Source organism: Balaenoptera borealis, assembly GCF_965194805.1.
Source record: "Balaenoptera borealis genome assembly, chromosome: 7".
NCBI lineage: Eukaryota > Metazoa > Chordata > Mammalia > Artiodactyla > Balaenopteridae > Balaenoptera > Balaenoptera borealis.
Window position 1 is genome coordinate 80,697,293 of NC_138864.1, and position 19,424 is coordinate 80,716,716.

A 19,424-nucleotide genomic window follows, 5' to 3' on the forward strand; every position below is an offset into this window, starting at 1 on the left:
GTGAATATAAACAGTATCTTTCTTCTCCCTGAAAATTATTTCCTTAGCCAATTAGTGTCAGACATGAAAACAAGTCTTTATTAAGTTAATCCTCTCATTGACTTTACTGTTAAATTTGACCTCTCTCTTTAGCTTTGTTTTCATTCAAATACTTGCTATTTGCTAATTTTCCCAAGAAGGTACAGCCATGTGATATTAAACAGTTTCCCCAGCTCTCTAATTCTTTACCAGCATGATAGTACCTGTATCAAACACCAATAGCCTGATAACTCTTTGTAGAGGACTTATATGGTTGGCACTGTGGAGAAGCACTACAACAAAATGCATAAGAATTTGGACTCTGGATTCAGTGGACAAGTTACTTAACATCTTAGACCTCTCGGTTTCCTTATCTGAAAATCAAAAGAATAAAAACACTTCCTTCTTGGGGCAGATTAAATGAGTTAATGTAAGTAAAGTATTTGACACAGGGCTTGGCTCAGAGTAATCCTGAATAAATACCAGACTTTGAAGATTCTGAAAAATCGCATAAATTTTAGAGGGTAACTTAAAAGTCAACAAGAACATTCGCCTTATTTTATAATTTAAGAATCTTAAAGTATAGAAAGGTTAAGTATCCTACCTACCTAAGCTTCTACTGTGAAAGAGAAAAGACTAAACACAGGTGTCCTGAATTCCAGTCCAGAGCACTTTCCCCAGGGACTGCCTCCTCATTATTAAACGTCAAGAGCCCTGCCCTCAAGAAGCTTAAGATCTCTTAGGGGGGAGTCAAAACTCACACACAACTCCCGTTAGTTGTTCTATAACAAAGCTTCCTGCGCAAAAGGTGGAGCTCTGAGCGGCTCAGCTGATAGAGTGGAAAGTAGTACAGGAAACTTTCTAGAAAGAAGTTGAGACTTGAGGCAAGGCAGGGTTTGACTCTGCAACTGAATGAGGAGAGGACATTTGAGAAGCAAGGCTGTTTCCCTGAGCTTATAAGTACTTGTCTCTCTAGAACATTCACTGTTTAGAAACTCACCACACCTGCAACCCTCACCTCTACCCTCAAAGCATCTTAGTCGAACTAGAAGGGGAATGAACATATTACTCAAGTAAACGTATGTTGAAAATATCTGAGAGGAGGGGGCAGGCAGGGAGTAAAGTCTCCCTCCGCTTTCAAATCAGAAAGGTGAACTAGGGGGCTAAGTTTCCGACCTGGGTTTCTTCTCCTGGGGGTGAATGTTCTGTCCAGCACCCCGCGGGGGGAGCGGTTCGCGAGCTGCACGGAAGGCCTAGGTCCTCACCGAGAGGAGTCAGGCGGCCGCCTCCGGCATTTTAGGCCGCATCTCTCAGGCCCTGCGACTCCCTCCCCGGAGCAGCCGGACGCAAGGGGTGCCGGCTGGGAAAGAAGGAGGAGACGGGGGGGGCGAGGTGGCCCCTTGAGACCCGGCGGGGCTCTCAGCCGCCGCGGGAGACGCGCCCCGACTCCGGTGGTGTTCACGGTCAAGCCCGCGGGCGCTGCTGCCTCCTGCTCCGCGTGGGTCCCGCGAGGACGTGAGAGGAAGCGCGGCGTTCGCTCCGGAATTCGGAGAGAGAAGGCGGGGAAGCCGAGGGGGCAAGTCGTTGTAGCCGCGACGTCTGGGCTCCCCTGCACCCCCGCGGGCCCGCGGAGACCGGACGGCACCCCCCGAACCCCGTCCCTCAAGGCAGTAGCACCGGCCGGGTCTCCGCGCCCGCCGTGCTCTCCCCGAGGTTGGGGCAGCTGCCTCCCGCGCGCCCGGAGGCAAGGAGCCCATTTGCTCCTAGAATGGAAAATTCCCGTCCAAGAACCTTGCTGATATTGGGGGGAGGGGTGTCCCCTACCATCTTAAATCATTGCTTTCTGCCTTCGTATGGGTCTGTGGCGATTTTTCTGTTAAAAGGTAGCAGGTCGTAATTTGTGAAGTGTCCAGCGCGGCTCAAAAGTCGCCCGATTTAAAAAGAAAAAAGTCATTCAATAATTTTTCCTTTATTTTCTGTTGCAAGCAGTTGCTTGGTGCTTTTTTTCTTTCTTTCTTTCTTTTAACTAGCAAGTAACCACCCAAACCTAAAAGGAAGACGTAAAGCAATCTGATTTCTATAGATTAGCTCTGTGACTAGACGTTTTACAAACACATTTTTAACAAGAAAAATGTAATGGGATGTTTAAAAAATGGAGACATATTTTAGATGTGTCTGGAGATGTTGAGAAAGAAACATTGGTCTTTTCATTTATTTACAATAAGCTCAAAATGCAGTCTTTCCAGACTGTTTTGCATGATGTAACTGGGGTTTGGGATTGGGGGTGGTGGGGTCATAAGCTAGTGTCTACGGAGCAGCGTTGATTATTACTTGGTTTTCAGTTCTGCAGCCCGAAGGTCAGCTATATTTGATGATTGGTGTTATTAAAAATAAGGCTCTAAAACGCTAGGGATTCCAGTTAAGCTCTTCAAACACTGACAGCCATAGATGTCCCTTTGGGCAGCAGGTTCTGCTGAGATGGGTAGGACACCACTGAGGAAGGAAAACGTGGCAGGTTGTGTTGTAAGGAAACTTTATGTTAATTGTTTGGGCTTGGGGTGCCTTGCTTGTGTGTGTGTGTGTGTGTGTGAGTTTTAGGTAAATGAGTAAGTTGTGGAGAAAATTAAGAAATTTGGACCAGAACAATTCAGGAGGATATGCTGTGCCACAAAACAAACAGAGACAAACAAGCACCAAAAAAAAAAAAAAAAAAAAAACGATTCAGGGTTAAGACACCCCCTGGAATGTTCCTTGCATCTCTAAGCCCTTCCTGGCTGATACCACTTGACAGTTTAAGGGAGGTTGTTGAACTTGGGTACAGGCAACTCCTCTTTCATTTGTTCTCCTCTAGTCTAGGTTTAGAAACAACAACAACAAATATACGTATGTTGAACATTGCCTGCTCGCTCTATCTCTATTTTTATATTTTTAGAACATATGTCTTTAACAGCAAGTAGCCCAACATTTTGTTGTTCAAACAAGATGGCAGAAGCATTCCATCTGCCATACTGGGAGATTGTTTCAAAGATTCAGTAATCCTGATGGCCTCAAAATCAAAGACTTGACTGAGTGTGTGGCTAGTAAACCAGAAGTAGAAAAATTTAAACAATATCCAGCCTGAAACTAATCATATTGAATAAATGGGAAGGAACAAAATAAAGTCAGGAATTTAGAATTCAGTGCACTGGCCTCAGGTGCTAAGCCACTCTGGTTTTTATTTAGGAAGTAAGTATTGATATTATGTGCTCTGTGTCAAATCAATCCACCTCTGGGTGTCTTATCTCTCTGACTCATAAAATTAGAGTTTGGGTAGATGGATTTCTATCCATTCTGGTCACCTAAGCACAAGAAGTCCTAAGACAGAACTTCTGTGTGTTCTCAGAAATGCAGGAAAAAGTAGATTATCTTCAGCAGAGGGTCACCAAAGTTAGCCATCTAGTGAGTAGCTTATCTGATAGGAGCATGATGTTCTTGTGTGTGCTGAAAAAGCCATAGCATTTCTGAGAGAGGTATTTTACCGTCCCAACCAATATAAAGAAAGATGCTGTTCACGCACCATTTTCAAAATTTTAAAACAGAAGTTTGCCTGTCATTCAAAATAGTAAATTAAAGACTCAGACTCCTAGAGCTTCTACTGCAAGGATGATTATTCTTCAGGAGGAAACACAAACAGCAGTGACCGTTTTTTTCACAGACGTGCTCAGCCATCAGAAAAGCTTAATAAGTCCCTATTTAGTATGCATTTATGCAGTGATTATATGAACTTTGACCTCTGAAGAGCTGTAGCAATTAGCTTCAGGGTCCAGCATCTTCTCCCACCATTCCCCACTGGCTTCCTTGGGTCTTCCTTTCTCATCTCAGCAGTTCGTATGCTCGGAGGGCATAAAATTTTAAAGTTGACTTTCCACCTGAGGTATTTGCTTCTGCACAAGTCACTTCCCCCTACACTCCCCCCATCTGATGTCTAAACAGCCATCTCAGATGGATATTGGGGCTCTGATTGTCGATATTACTCAAACGCAAATGGATTTCAATTCAATCTTGCCCTGTTCTTTCGCAAAGAAGATAAACTCTAATGGCCCAAAGAGCTTCATTTCATAGTTCCTGGCATCTGAAATAAATCGGATCTCTTCTGTCAGGCTAATTGAACGTTTTTTAAATATTCAGTGTAATTTATTTTAAGTCAAATGAAACCTAGTGGCTTGGCAGAAAGCTAGAGGAGACAGGAGAAGGGCAGCTGGAAAGTCCCTCTCCACCACCACCCCCAAAAAAAAAGCCAGGAAGGGAGAGGAAAGTGTTTTAAGTTTCTAGTAAACACTGTTTAGCAAAAGAATAATAGGCAAGTTAACCCTTTCCCAAAGAGGGATGGAACTATAATTGTTGCCTTTAGCAGAGAGCTCAGATAAACCACTGGGACTCATTCTAAAGTGACCCATCACTGCATTCATCTCTTCTTGAACTTTCAGTGAACCTGAGATTAAACAGGGGTGAGCAGCTAAGCAGTTTGTTGTTAGCAGGCTTTTCAACAACCCTTTCAGACTGAGTAAATATTGATCGGTTTGAATCTGATTGCCCCAGAGGAAAACACCAGGGCATCTGAATAGCCTCCAAAAGTAAACTTTCAAAGGTGAAGCCGAGAGCAGACTTCAGAGTCACAGCACAATTTCAACTCAGCCTCAGTTGGGGACACCCTGAATTTCTGGCGTACTTTGAATGAAGGTGAGAGAAGTGAGGAAAAAGCATTGGAAAACTGGAATTTTATATTCTGATTATCCCAAGTCCCCAATTGAGACTCTTGTCCTTTTTAAATTTATCAATAAAATGTTATTTTCTGTTTTCTGTCTTCTGTCGTTTCAGTTACCATGGCTGTCATTTTTCAAGGAGCTAACTGTGCTCCTCAGAGACCAAAACAGAAAAAGAGAGACCTTTAAATAGGATGTGTTAAGCGCCTTTGATTTAATCGATTGGGACAACTAAAAAGATACAAATGTTTTCCTTGTTGAAAGGTATATTAATGTTTCCTAAATGCATTGCTTGTTAATTGATTTATTCCACGACCTAGAGAAGGCTTGGGATGTTTAGCCATAATTCATCGTTCTCCTCTCTCTCAGCTACGTTAAAACCAGCACCTAGAAGATTGGAATCTCCGGGATTCCAGCGGGTTGGCCCTGCTTTTAGATATTGAAATCTCGGCAGTGGCATGCAAATGACACTTTAACACATTAAAGTATTTGGAAACCAGCCATCTGTTTTGCTGTGTGGCTTTACACTAATAAACAAAAGATACTGTATACTGCCAGGCGGGAAATGAAAGAAAGAGTTGGCTGACTTTGAAGTTCTCCTCCATCCACTTGAGTCTTTTAGAAGCAACCCCAGAACCCAGGAGCTCAGGGGAGGGCACCGGGTGCCCTTGATATGGCCGCAGCAACTGCGCCTGCAGAGTCCAGGCTCGCCCTCTTTGACAGGGAACTACAGGAAATCTCAAGGATGCTCTAGGAGGCCTGCAAATTACAAGTTTTTGTAGGATTTCTCACCACCCACCCACCCTAAACCCCAGCCCATCCTTTGTAAAACACCCTTTGGAGCGGAAGTCATGTCTGTATTTGTTTGTGATGCTGTAAAATTTCTGCTCTACTCTTGGGCTTAAATTAGAGCCTCCAAAAATGTGTGAAAGTAAAGGGAATGTGGTAACAGGTCTAGGAGGAGAGTCACTTTGAACTTTTTGATTTGCTGGCTTCCTCTGTTTGAGACCAGCAGACACATGCATTGGTCAGAAGCAACTTGAATATTCACAGACTTCAGGGCGGCTTCCACAAGTTCACCTGGAAGAACCTATTGAGCCCAGAGAAAATTAAAATGTTTTTCTGGGTTATGTGGCATGGAAATGGAGCGGTAGACCCATTACAGCCATGATGGCTGTGAAATCAAAGCTGAATCTGATGGGAATGAGATATGTAACCCAGAAGGAATTGGGAGTAGGGGGTTAAGAAGTGGCAGGAAGGAGAGTGGATATTGACAGGAGGAATTGGAGGAGGGATGCAAGGGTTTACTCAGTACAGACCACACTCAATTTAAAGAGTGGAATATTTTGGCATGCTGTCCAACAATCCAAAAAGAAGGAAGAGGGGTGGGGTGGGGGCCCCGTCCTCAAACAGCTTTATACTGGAGCTAATTAAATGTGAATCTCTTAGCCCTTGGTTCATTGATGTGAGGAAAGACTGACTGAAGAGTTTCAGCTTTTGAAGGGGATTCTGTTTATATATATGTCAACATTGAGTTGGAGGTGAAAAGGTTAGCACTTGACCCAGGAAGTATCCATGTTTGTTTCAAAAATAGATCTGCTTCATAAATTTCTTCACCATTCATTTTTTTCCATAATGAACTTTGATTATAATAAAACAGCTCCTGCTATTTTAAAGAAAATCAACCTATTACATAGACATCGTTAGGTGCAGTAACACTCATAGGGGAAGCTTCAGCTACATAGTGAAAAGCCTTTCCTTTTTTTTTTTCAAGAAAAGGCCCACCTCTTTGAAAATACACACCACACTTCTCCCCTTCCCCACATGAAATGAGCCAACTTTGTAGGAACCAGTAAATTGTAGCCAAGCCAAATACACAGATGCGTAAGCATATCTGAAACCCGAATATATTTATTACAGACATCTTAAGACCCGTAAATTCTGCTCTGGATCACATCACTCCGGGATCTCTGAGCTGTTCATGATTGTACAGGAAATGGGGAATATCACAAAGGATAACTGATAGAACTCAGTGTGGTACTTCAGGGACATCAAAACATTGTGCGACATGCAAAAGACTGTTCACGAATCACACAAAATATACATTCATTGTGCCATCCATCACATTAACAATTGAGCTGAAAATATATCATATCCAGCTAAGATAACTGTGGAAGGAAGAAGCTGGTTTGAATAATACATTTAGGTCCTGAATAATCCAGCACAAATTTTAAATAGAGTGTGGGCAGAGAAACAAGAAAGGAGTGGGGATGGGGAGAGACTTAGCACAGGAAGCAAGGTTTCTGACCCTTGTATTCTGCAGGCCTTCTTAACTCACTGAAAGAACAAATTGAGGCTACCATCTGAGGCATCTGATTGATTTTAAATGAGAGCTTTTAATTCTTTAACCTATAATCACATATAAAGTTCTACCAGCTTTGAGACTTTGCCCACCGTGTTTTAGTCACTTAATCAAAACATTTCTAGAAAATCTGTATAAAGATAAATCTTTTAGAACAAAGCATTTACAACTAGCAAACTCACACACATGAAATTGAATTAAATTAAGGGATGAATTAATTGTGTAAACACTCTCATAGTGTATCTGTTCTTCATGAGCTCCTGGACCCTCTTCTCTCTCTCTAGCCTACTTTAAGGGCAAAGTAGGAGAGAACTGTAAATATACAGATAGATAAAAGATGAGAGGCCTCGCTCTGACATGTTTCGGCTGGCAGAGGAAACTATTTTCCAAAGGGCATCTGAAAGGAACAGTAGGTTCTGTCGAAATCTCCTAAAAGTAGGGGTGTTAGGTGCCATCAGAAAATTGATGCTGGCACTCAATCTGCATTAAGGAGCTAACACCCCCCTCCCCCCTCCCCCCTCATCAAGTTTCTAATCCAGAATTCTCTGGAAACACATTATCCTGGCCAGTAGTTCCCCAGATAGGATCAGAAAGGAAGAGAAAGATTGTAAATGGAAAGGAAGATAAGGTAAGAATGTGCTTTGGGTAAGAAGTCCCAACCGGAGGAGTAGCCTGGGCTGCAGAGTGGGGCCGGGGCGGCCTCAGTGGGAGGTAGGTAGAGTGTCTGAGGTAGAAGACCCCGGGGAAGGAACGCAGGGTGAGGAGCTGGACTTCTCTGAGGATTCCTCGGCCTTCTCTTCGCTTCCCGTCGGAGTGGCTGGAGAGATGGGCAAGAGGCCCTCCTTCTCTCGTTTCTTCTGCTTCATTCGGCGGTTCTGGAACCAGATCTTCACCTGGGTCTCATTGAGCTGCAGGGATGCGGCAATCTCCACCCTGCGGGCGCGCGTCAAGTACTTGTTGAAGTGAAACTCCTTCTCCAGCTCCGTGAGCTGTTTAGTGGTGAAGTTGGTACGCACTGCATTCGGTTGACCCACGTAGCCATACTCTCCGACTTTCCCTGGGGGCAAGGTGGGAAGCGATAAGAGGAAAAGGTAAAAATTTTTATAATCGATCTGAGATATCCGTACACGCTTCAGAGCAACCTTCGGGTAAAGGGGAATCAAGAATTTCTGAACATAAACCGGGCTTGGGAGGGTGAGTGATGAGGTGTAAAGTGTTAATCTGAAATCAACCATTAGCATGGTCAGACCGTGATTAATGGAGCCTGGAGATATTAACAGGACGCCCCCCACACACACACACCTACCCACTTCCCACTTCCTACTTCCCAAACCTCTAAAACCCAGCCCCTTTGGAAATACAGCAGTCCCAGACGCTCCTTTGCCCCAACGCACCTGGTTAAACCTCCCCACACCCTACAACACAGGTGGGAAGCAAGAACTTTAAAAAAAAAACCAAAAAAAACATGATTAATTTTCCTTGGAAACTAAGCATACCAGCTCCTTCCAAAATCATCAAGGAGCTTTCATGGAATGGCAAGACTGACCTGTTTTGGGAGGGTTTCTTTTGACTTTCATCCAGTCAAAGGTCTGTGCTGGAGAAGATGTCTCTGATGCAGGGGAGCGACAGGCTTCTTGGTGGCTGGCGTGGAGAGGGGACAAGGAGTTATTATACGTGGCCAGGGCCAGGCTCTGGTGCTCTTGTCCATATGAGTGGTGAATGTACTGAGGCGAGCCCACCGCGCCCCCGGCATAACCCTGGTGGTGGTGGTGATGCTGGACCATGGGAGATGAGAGATTTCCAGAGTAAACAGCGGGAGCGCACGAGGGGTACCCACCACTTACTTCTGCTTCCTGATTTAACGCGTAGGGGCTGTAAGGCGCGCCGAAGTTCTGCGCGCCGTAGCTTGGACCACAACTCGAGTGGGAGTAGGATACCCCCAGGTTCCCAGGAGTCTGGTAGGTGGCCGGCTGGGGGTGGTGATGGTGGTGGTGGTGGGGCGGGCTGATCTGCACCCCCCTGCCCACTAGGAAGCGGTCGTCGCCGCCACAGCTGTTGGCACTGACCGCGCACGACTGGAAAGTTGTAATTCCATGGTCGGAGGGGTAGGCTCGCGCTGAGCAGGTCCCCGAGTCGCCACCGCTGAGGATGGGGTATTCCAGGAAGGAGCTCATTCTTGCATTGTCCATCTGTCACTGAGTGACCGGGTCCTGCGAAGCCCTGGGTGACCGTGCCAACTTTCTCACTTCCTCCATGGGGCCGGAGAAGAAAAATGATATGAATGTACAGTGCGCAAGAGGGGGGGCGGGAGGGCGGAGGGCGCTAGGGGAGGGGCACGTGACTATATCAGCCAATGGCGGAGCTTGCTGCGAAAGTTTGCTGGCTCCTGCGGTGATGGATCACCATTTCAGTGGCATTTAAATCCCCGGCGCTCCTCAGTCTAGGTGACGCGCAGTCGCCCCCCCAGGCAGCCCGGGCGGCAGCAGCAGCTGCGGCAGCTGCCGGGGCAGATTCGGAGCGCTGGGGCGAAGGGGAGCAGAGGCTGCTTTCTGCGCGCGCTGACTCCGATCGGCCCCCCCGCTCCGGGAAGTGGGGGCTGGAAGGCATCCCCCGTCACCGCCCCCCTCCCCACCACGCACAGAAAGATGAATTGGCAAGAGGTGAGAAGCGAGGAGGGCTCCTCGATCTCTCGGGTCGGGAATCAGTGGGCGGGAGCTAGCTGGGCCGCCACTAGCACACTGGCCGAGCCCGGAACGCAAGGAATTGGAAGGGTTGCTCCCCGGGCGCTTTCCCTTCAGTCCCTTCTGCGGTGCCTCGAGGAGTGCCGAGAACGGTGGCGTAGGACGAGGCTGGGCCACCAGCTCTCTAAGCTCGGGATGGAGAGGGAAGTACGCAGAGAGCTGGCTGGGAGGAACCCGAGTGGGCGTGGAGGGGACGAGAGCAAAAAAGGAAACTTCCCTTCTCCAAGGAGGGTCTTGAAGCCTCCTTTCCTCCTCCCCCCCTTCCTCCTCCCTCTCGCTCCCCCCCCCCACCCCCCCGGCTATTAGCGTGGCAACGAGGAGCTTTTGTAATTCGACGCCCGGGTGTGGGTAAGCCTTGGGAGCTAGGCTTTCTGGCCAAGGCCAGGGGTGGCCCGGCTCTTCGCCCTCCCTCTCTCCTCGCTCTCCGCCCCTTTCTCCTCCCCACTCAGCTTGCTCTGGGAGCCCTACGGGATCCGTAGCAACTCCGCCGGTGGATTTTGAGGGGTAGGAGGCGGGGGGAGAGAGATGACGCTAGAGGACGTGGCAAGCCTGGGGGCCGGGCCCTGCGCTGCAGGCCATCTGCCGGCTCCCTAGGACCCAGGAGCCTTCGTGCTCCGACCAGGGCCTCAAAGGGCGAGACCACGGCTCCCGCAAAGTACGATGGACTCTCCCCCCCCACACCCCCCGCAACGTTTCTCGTTTTCTGGAGGGAGATGTTAGGAGTGGTAGAGCTTCCTTTATCCACCACCCCCCATTCTACTGCACAGCTGAAGTGGGGGTGGGGGGCTGGCAGGTGGGAGGGGCGGGGGACAGATGGCTGATGGTGGACGGGACATTTCCTCCTTCCCCAACAACTGACTGCATAGTTCCTTGTGTGAACCTTCAAGTCTTTCCCTAGAGAGACACGTGCAAATCTGAGCGTCATCCCAGGACAGGGGTCCTGTTCTCCATCACCCTCGTCCTACCCCGATGCCGACGAGGTCGTTAATTGCTGTTTACTATTAGGTTTCGTGTGAACCCTTAGCTTGTAGAGAGAAAAGGCCAAACAGAGGCCAAGAATTGATGCATTATTGGGTAAAATAAATCCAGACATCATCCAGAAGCTTTGCAACCAATGCTGTATAGCTTTATTCTGACCATGTTCACCACATCGGAATCCGACAGATCAAATTTATCTGAGGATTGTATGTGGATTTGGGGTTCCCACTCCTCTCTAGCTTTCCCTCCGCAGTTAAAAGAAGGAAGTTTTTCTTGAGGCAGGCACATTTCAAATGTGTTAGTCAGCCTTTCAGGTTTCTGTGTTCTGTTCTTCACGTATAGAAGTTCCCTCCTAACCTGTCTCCCCAAGAGGGAAAACTGGCAGACATTTGACTGTAGATTCCCTCAGTAGCAAAGGAACACTTTTCCTAAACATTTCCTTTTGAAAGGGTATTTTTCTGTGACCTGCGACCCATCCCCAATCATGGTTAAGAGGGAACCAGGAAAGGTCACTCCTGCCCCAGTTTCAGCACCTGGGGAGCCTCATCCGGGAGAAGGGAAAAGGCAAGGAGGCCCTCCTGGAGGTGGCTTCCTTGGAAGCGCCAGGCCTCCAGCCAGGGTGGGGAGAGAAGGGGCTCCTGTGGGGGAGGAGGCAGGACTTTAGGGGTCTGGCCTGGCATTGAGGAAGATCTGCTCTCACAGCCGAAGCTCGTCGGTACGTTCTCCCCCTTGCCTCATTCCTGTCCCTTTGTTGGCCTCCTCGGCTCGGGTCTGCACGACCCCCTCGGCAGCAGGGCTCGCGCCACAAAGCCACCCCAGTCTGCAACCGCTCTCCTTCCTCTGCTAGTTCTCCGCCTCTGAGCTCCTCTCCCTCCACCTCTCTTCCTCCCTCCGGGCCTTTTTCCCGGCCATCGTGGGTGGAGTGTTTTTCTTGGGATCACAAGCTTGCGCTAGCACACAGGGCAGCTGCACACGGGCCGCGACCGACCCGCCTCCGCGCACTGCTCGGGGCTGGCCGGGCTCTCGAGGTCGAGCCGACTCCGCCCCGGCTGGTCGCCCAGAGCGCCGCTCTCCCGGTGCGGCTCACAAAGGCAGCCTCCTCTGGCCTCGATCCTGCAGGCTTCCGTAGCTTGGTTCCTTCACCACCACGAAATCCTAGGGCTCATTTCGCCGGGTGGGAGACCCTAGGTCCTCGGGGCAAGTAGGCCAGCGCCCCACGACGCGAGCTAAAGTCTCTTTAAACGCCCGGGGAGAGTGCGTGAAAGGCTAGCTCGGTCACTATTTAAATGATCGCTTGCAAGCGGCTTGTTGAGCTCAAAGCGCCTCTTTCAGGGCTCTTCTAGTAGTAGAAAGGGAAGGAACGAGGAGGAGACAAAACGCCGCCGAGGCCCCGAGCTGTTCATGGCATCCGCGGCTCAGCCAAGCTGTTGTTTTAAAAGAGCAATAAAAATGAATTATGACTAAACGCCTTCTAACTTAATGCTTTCGGACGGGGATTCCCGGCAAATACGTAAGAGGATTTTTATTTGTGCATGTGTTCCTGCAATTGATCTCTTTGATGACATTCTCATTCATAGAAAGCGTTTGATTTATGAGCGTAGGATGAATCGCAAACAGCAGCGGCTAAACCCTGGCCGCGGCCGGGCCGCCTGCTCCGCTCCGCGCCTGCGGCAGGAGACCTGCCCGGGTGCCCACTCGCCTCCGCCGCTGCCGGGATTTAGGGGGCAAAAGGGTGGGGGAAGGTAGGCAGCAAACCTGTGGAGAAGGATCGCGATTTCCTCATAACTTCCAAGCCTTTGCTATTACGAGCCGGGTTCTCAAATCAACCCGCCCCCCACACATGTTGCTTACTAGCTGCCTTTTCTCACGGTAAGTAGCCATCGGAACAGAGCTCAGTAAGGGAAAAATAAACATGGGGAGACATAAGAAGGGAGAAAAAAACAGAACAACCCAGTAACATCCCTAGTTCACATTTTATTGATATTTCATTTAAAGTGCTTTTTCTCTTTCTCTCTCTAGAAACTGGGTTAATTTATAACCTGGAGGGTAGAAACACTCCACTTTAAATCTCATCTTGCTAACCTGACTTCAAAGCTTTAATGATCCATTATTTGCCATGTAAACAGATTTAAGAATGAAATATTGATTTTTCTGACCCTGAAAAAAAAAAAAGAATCCTAGAATGACTGAACCAGAGGATTGCAAAAAAAAACCCTTTCTGAAGTGCATTTTCCAGCTAGTAACCATTGTTTTTTTTTTATTTTTGTTTTTCTGTTTTAGGTCTGTTTGCCTGGACCCATCAACAGCTGGGAGACTAATCAACCACACTGAAAATGTTCGGGGATTTGTGGGGGAGGGGTTTGGAATGTAAATGTTTGAAACAAATGTGTATAAATAAATGAATTCTTGATAACTTAGTTATTGACCTGGAGACTGATAGCTTGTTAAAGAAACTCCATGTTCCTCCTTCCTGGAGTTGGAGGTTTCTGTAGGCACTTTATTTCTCCACTTTCAAAAGCTTGGGCTTGGCCCAACTCTGAGGCTGCCCAATCCTGTTTCTATTACCAATTTAAATCTATGGCTTGAACCTCTACATTGAAAAACCTAATCCATTCCCTTAAAAAACAAAAAAACCACACTTCTCAGAAGCCCTAACCATTTTCTGGCTTTCTTTTTTTGTTGCTGTCTATTGAAGCCTTTGAACATGCCCATTTAATAAATATATTAAAATTGAAAAAGAAAATGGATTGTGACCAGAATTTTATTTACCAAGTTAGACTAAAAGAGGAAGAAGAAACTGTTATGAGCCTTGAGAAAGAGGGGGAGGAAAAAAATAAGAAAGCTACTTATAGCAAAGGAGAATTTATTCTACCAAAAATACGCATGACAATGCATCCTAATGTAATACAAAAATAAAAAGAAAGTGAAGATACAATTATATGATCACTTTCTTGCAGGCCTCATATATTGCTTTCAGGAAATCACATAGAGGGTTGTTGGATTAGATTTTAAACAACTAAAACTCCAAAATAATCTGAAAAAGATGGCTCTGTAACTGGGTTAAGGGAATCACTAAACAGAAAAATCTTCAACATTTAAAGGAGGGAGAGGATAAGTCAAGAAGAAAATAAAATAAAAATTAACTCTCAGAATAAAGGAAGGCAAAACCACCCGGTCAAAGGGGTTTTTGTTTTGTGATGCTTTGTTTTGCTTTAATGTTTTTAGTAATTCAGATGCTGCAAGTCGATTGTGGTGAGTGTGTCTGTAAAAAAGTCAAAGCTGTCAGCTGAAATATCTACAGGACTGTCGAGGGAACCCGGCAAACTGGGCGAGACTGCATCTGAAAGCTGCAGGCAGGAATCTGTGGAAAAAACGTTAAAGTCCTGCAAAGAGGGGACCTCGAGGGCCTCGGGACTGTCATTGTTTAGGCCAGAGCCACAGTTCTGGCCCATTGTTGACAAGCAGTTAGGAACAGTGGGTGACTGGTGCTGAAAATGTTTCAGATTTTTTTCATTGCTGGTTAAAGGCGAAACTGGGAAACTTTGGGAGTCACCATTGTGTCCATTGGGAGCCTGCTGCTGAGAGAGGGCATTTTGCTGAAAAGTGTAACCTTCCCTCTCCAGAAGGGCCCCGGAGACGCTGAGGGCTTGCTCAAAGAGCGACTTCTCTTCCTCGTCCTCCTCCACTTTCTCAGAGTCTTCGAGGCTTTTAAATTTTCCTTCGCTGTTTTGGTTCTCCTTGCACTGGGTCTGCCTCTTGTGCTTCATCCTCCGGTTCTGAAACCACACTTTCACTTGTCTCTCAGTCAAATCCAGCAGCGCTGCAATTTCCACCCTTCGGGGTCTGCAAAGGTACTTGTTGAAATGAAATTCTTTTTCCAGCTCTAAAAGCTGCGTGTTGGTGTAAGCAGTTCTCAGGCGCCGGGAGCCCCCGCCGCTGCCATCGGCGATTTCCAGGGATTCTGCGGAAAGGGAAACCAACAAGAGACACACGCACAGTTGGAGGTGGAGGGGTCCGAGCGGGGTTATTCCACTGGAGAATAAATATAGCAGAAAAGATCAACTGCAACAAAATGGCCGCCCCTGGATGCAGTAAAGCTATTGTGCTGCCTTTCCTGGGAGCCCAGCCCGGGGAGACCCCATCTCTTCCACCTCCATCAAATTCTTGCCTGTAGCTCCCCCCAACCTCTCCATCCGGGAGCAAACTTTATATTAGCCACACCACAATTTATAATTAATGCATCAGCTGCTTAGCTGAGCAAGAGCGATCTATCACTCTTCATTACTGTCAAAAAGCCAAACTCTAGGACAACTAGACAAGAGGAGGTCAGTTCCAACTCAAATAAATCATCCCACATTACACAAGTTAGGGAAAGTTCCCCCACCCCCTTCTTAAAATATATATATATATATATATATATATATATATATATAATCATTGCAGAACGCAGGATCCCTTTTCTCAACATCAAACCCACTCCTGAGCCCACAGGGGAAGGGAAAGCAGCCAAGCATCTCTCTCTCTCCCCCTTCTCTCCCAGCCCACGCTCCCCTCCCCCCATAACCGCTCTCGGGGCAGCCCAGAAGGGGAAGAGGGTCCGGGGACCTGGGGCCAAGTCTTTGGACTGACCTTTGTGGCTGAGGCAGGCAGGGCCGGTGGCGGCAGCGGCCGAGGCGGGCGGCAGCGCGGTTTTCTTGGCCGCCTTCTTCTCCTTCATCCAGGGGTACTCGGGCGGCTGCAGGGCGCCGGCGGGCACTGGGCTGCCGCGGCTGCCCGCGGGGCTCGGCTTGGGGCGGCCGCCAGCGCCGTGGCGAGGGTGACTGCCCGGGTTCAGGCTGGGAATGGTCTGCTCAAAAGGAGGAGGAATCAGTGTCGAGTGTGAAAGCGTCGAGGTCTTGATTGATGAACTTTGAAATGTATCAGCGACAGGGGGAAAAGATGTCAGGCACTCAGCGAGCGACGGCTGGCTATTGATAAAACCAATCTCTCGCTCAAATTCGTAATTCATGGCCTTCTCCTTGGAGCCCCCTCGGAGAAAAAGTTCCCTCTTCTGGAGGGGCTTTGGGGGGGCAAGGCCCAGGAAAAAGGCGAGCGCGGAGGGAAAAAAAAAAATCTATCATAGAAGATCGCTGCTGGGGTGTTTTTTTTCTAATTCACTGATTACAGCCGTATGGGGACCGCGCTACTATTAAACTATTGAATTCATGGAGACAAGGTTGAAATTGGACCGAATTGGCTGTCACATGATTGCTTCTGCCCAATGACAATTTGGGCTTTAATCAAAAGAAGCCACTGTCTGTTTGATTGATCCAAAAAAGTCGGGAAGGAACGCCTCATTGGGGGCCAGCGAGGCTTTATTTACACTTTTTTTCAGGGCAAAAATACCTATATGTGGGTGTGGGTTAGGGATGCCTGGGAGTGCGTGGGGGCGAGGGTGCCTGCCTGCCTCCTGATCAGCACGGATCTGGTGTGTGCGCCTGGGAGTGTGTGTGGGAGTGTGGGAGTGCGTGCGAGTGGTGAGCCCTGCAGCCGGTCCCGGCGGCGGCTGCCCTCTGCCTCCCCCGCACACTCCGCGCATTGTTTGGGACTGTCGGGAAGACGCCTCGCACCTCACAAATCATTTAAGCACCTCAGTCTGACGCCTGCAGTCATTAACAAAGTAATCCATTAATCTTAAAGTTTTGACACCCGAGGGCCCCCGCATCCCAACCACATAAGTTCTGCTGAGGCAGGAGGAAGAAGCAGAGGGAGAGGGGAGATGAGACAGAGGAAGGGCGGGGGCGGTGGGGGGGGGGACAGAAAGAGAGAGAAGGATTATTTTGGGGGGTTCCTCCCTTTTATTTCCCTTTTCCTCCTCCGCCTTATCTAAAACCAGTTCCTGGATCTCAGAACTGGTCTGTCTCTGTTTTCCTTCCCGTCTGTCTTTCCCTCTTTTCCTCTTTTTTTCCTCTCTTCTCCCCTCTCCTCCGCCCTGTCTCTCCTCTGTCCACCTCTCCTCCCCCCACTTCCCTCAGGCCCTCGCCCCCCTCCCAAAGCCCAGCTCGGAGTCCGCGCCCACGGACCCTGGACCCCGGCCCATTGTTAGCCGGCTTTTCCACGACAACTATGCATCTGGCTCCAGCGGGAAGCGGAAAACGGGAGGCGGCTCTCCAGGCTTCCCGACCCTCCTGCGCCATCAACTTCTCAGGAGTGGCTCGAGAAAGATAGATGCATGTGCCAAGCGAGACAACAACCCCAGATCCATGTGTCCAAATCCCTGTAGCCAGGGCGGCGGCCAGCCAAAGAAATGCCGCCCCGAGCAGGCGCGTGCGGCTCCTGGCATTCTGGGTTTCATACCCGTAGGGCTCGGGTGCGGTAAGTATTTCTGATTTCCAGGAAGTCTGGTGGAAGTTAGCAGCACGGAAGGAGAAGGCGCTTGCTTGTTCTCTCGTTTTTTCTTTTTCTTTTCCTCCCTTTCTTCTCATCCTTGTCGCTCTGGTGGGGGCTTCTTGGTTCAGATGCAGTGAGTGCTCCCTGAATTGTCTCCTGCACTGTCCCGCTTCTTGGCCACCAGAGATGTTTGCACTCGGGTTCTGTTGTGAGAAACAGCACCGCGGGTGACAGAGGGCGACCCAAGGAGGAATTATAAAGGTTCTGTTTCTCTCTTCACTTTCTTTTTTCCAACTTGGAGACTTGAGACTGAGCAAATCTTGGACTGTGCTGGAGGGTTCAAAAGATAACACCTTTAGATACCAAACAATAACTTTGAAAAAATCCACCAAGCCAGAAAAAGGGAAGGAGGCTGAGAGAGAAATCTGAAGGTATCTCTTTCCCCCCAAACCCTGAGGATGATGATTCGCTTTTGCTTCCTTTGAAATGGACCAAGTGATCAGACTCCCCCTGGCCGGCAGGCATCGGTGGCAGGAAAATAAATCATTCTGATGGCCAGGGAGAGAGAGATTGTCGGAGGAGAAAAATCTATGTAGAAAACAAGAAAGGCTGACCAAGCCACAAGGATAGGACTCCATCTCTGAGGCTGGCATCAAAGGGGGCTTGGGTTGGAAATTAGATATAAAGTGGACTTCGTCATTGACTAGCCCAGAGCATTGCCTTACAGATAGAGATGCTATTTTGGAAAATGTGGGGTTTTTTCAGTTTTCTTGCTTTTATTCCAAACAAAGCTCTGAAGGAAGTCTGAGTGCGATCAATCTTGCTCACCAAAAGCCTTGACAGCTTCTGGCCCTTAAGAACACATTTCAGCTTCGAGCTCTTTCCAAGATCAAATGTGGCCGAGCAAAGAGGAGAGCAGGAAACGCAAGTAAACAAGGAAAACTAGTCTTTTTAAAGATTTTTTTTTTTTTTTTGGCAGCAGAAAGAGTTATAAGGCTGCTTTTAGGAAAGGTGCTTTGTGGACCCTGGGATGGTGGTTTTTGGCATTTGCTTTTACCAGAAAATATTGAGGGGTTAAGGGGAGGGGGAGCGTGGAGAGGAAGCAGTGCTGTCCCCGTATCGTTGAGGCTTTGTCAGGGGCTGCGTGGGTGAGAGCTTTCTGCTCGCCTCAGCGGCCTTAATTCAAATACCATCTGGAAGAAAACCCTTTCTTTCGGACCATTCAACACTGAAATCTTCCCCAAACCTATTACTTTAACTCAGGAGATATTTTAATAAGGATTTCTTTTTAATATCTAGGAAGCTGGGGTTGAGATTGATATTTTTTTCTTTGATAGTCAAAATGAATGTCTTGACTGGCAAGATATGGGAAATCATATTGGAATCTCCTTTTTAAAATCTCTGCCCTGAGGGAAGAAGGACCCCTCCAAATCAGTTCTCCCTCAGCTAAAGAGTAGATTTTAGAGATTTTAGAAACGGATTCAAACAGTGGGATCCCTGAAAGATTTTCCTCTCTGGATGGGTAGCTTTCTCTCTCTCTCTCTCTCTCTCTCTCTCTCTCCCCACCCCCCCTCCGCCACTGTTCTGTATTCTCCCAGGTAATTTTACACACTTCTCTAAAATTATTACTTAAAAGAAGACCCCCTTGTCTCAGCCTACTGTGTTCAGATCTGAACAACCAAAAGGGTGGAAGCTCCAGTCCTCACAAAGACTGGTTTTCCAGCCTCTGCATTTCTGAGGTGTGCCATATGTCAGCAGGGAGGTTGGTGGGGGGCGGGTGGTAGGGAGCAAATCTACTTCTTCCACGGCCCAAACTCTTTAAAAAGAAAAAAATACATAGCAGGAGCCCCAGGACAGATTTGGGGGAAGCACCTCTAGCAGTGAGAGAAACACCCAGATCTCTACAGCTGCCTGGCTTTGCATCTGCCCAGTCTTTTTCTTTTCTTTTTTTTTTTTTTAAACTTCAGGAGTTTCTCTAAAAGCAGCTCCTTCAGGCCCAGTAGGTACCCCCAAAATGGCTCCACTGCTTGTTTTTAAAGCTCATCTTCAGGAGCTTCTCAGGGGAAAGATAGAGGCCATGATGATGTATATTTTGGATTGCAAACAAAATGGCGACATTTCCCATCTCTGCCTCTGAAAGATACAATCCAGGGAGATGGGGGATTTATTTCTCACATCAGATGCTCCTGATCCCCAGACACAGGTGGTTCCTCA

General features: G+C 48.0%; 2 protein-coding genes and 1 long non-coding RNA gene across 4 annotated transcripts in view; 1 reads left to right on the forward strand and 2 right to left on the reverse strand.

The window, feature by feature from the left end:
* Window positions 1-9,437, reverse strand: part of HOXA1 (homeobox A1) — a 29,797-nt gene extending 20,360 nt beyond the window's left edge. The window contains exons 1-3 of one of the 2 annotated variants that reach the window (XM_082398021.1): window positions 8,967-9,437; window positions 8,669-8,763; window positions 8,051-8,179 (exon numbers count right to left, since the gene is read on the reverse strand). In XM_082398021.1, coding sequence (XP_082254147.1) covers window positions 8,704-8,763; window positions 8,967-9,311 — 405 coding nt within the window. In that variant the 5' untranslated portion in view covers window positions 9,312-9,437 and the 3' untranslated portion in view covers window positions 8,051-8,179; window positions 8,669-8,703. Of the gene's footprint in view, window positions 1-1,283; window positions 8,180-8,668 lie in introns of those variants that run through there. The other variant, XM_082398020.1, reaches the window with a different exon arrangement.
* Window positions 9,438-9,563: 126 nt separating this feature from the next.
* On the forward strand, window positions 9,564-13,258 carry LOC309631545. Its single transcript, XR_014246335.1, has 2 exons — window positions 9,564-9,782; window positions 13,122-13,258. It is a non-coding gene; the product is annotated as an uncharacterized lncRNA (long non-coding RNA).
* Window positions 13,259-13,397: 139 nt separating this feature from the next.
* Window positions 13,398-17,027, reverse strand: HOXA2 (homeobox A2). Its single transcript, XM_082397993.1, has 2 exons — window positions 15,471-17,027; window positions 13,398-14,802 (listed from the first exon to the last, which is right to left on the reverse strand). Exons 1-2 carry the CDS (start codon window positions 15,847-15,849, stop codon window positions 14,063-14,065), a joined length of 1,119 nt encoding a protein of 372 aa, XP_082254119.1. The 5' UTR covers window positions 15,850-17,027; the 3' UTR covers window positions 13,398-14,062.
* Between the last annotated feature and the right edge of the window lie 2,397 nt (window positions 17,028-19,424).

Excerpts from the sequence above, each read along its gene's own strand:
- HOXA2 (XM_082397993.1), bottom strand. The coding sequence starts at position 15,849 with ATGAATTACGAATTTGAGCGAGAGATTGGTTTTATCAATAGCCAGCCG. Across the intron at positions 14,803-15,470 it reads TGCCTGCCTCAGCCACAAAG|AATCCCTGGAAATCGCCGAT; the intron begins GTCAGTCCAAAG and ends CCCTTTCCGCAG.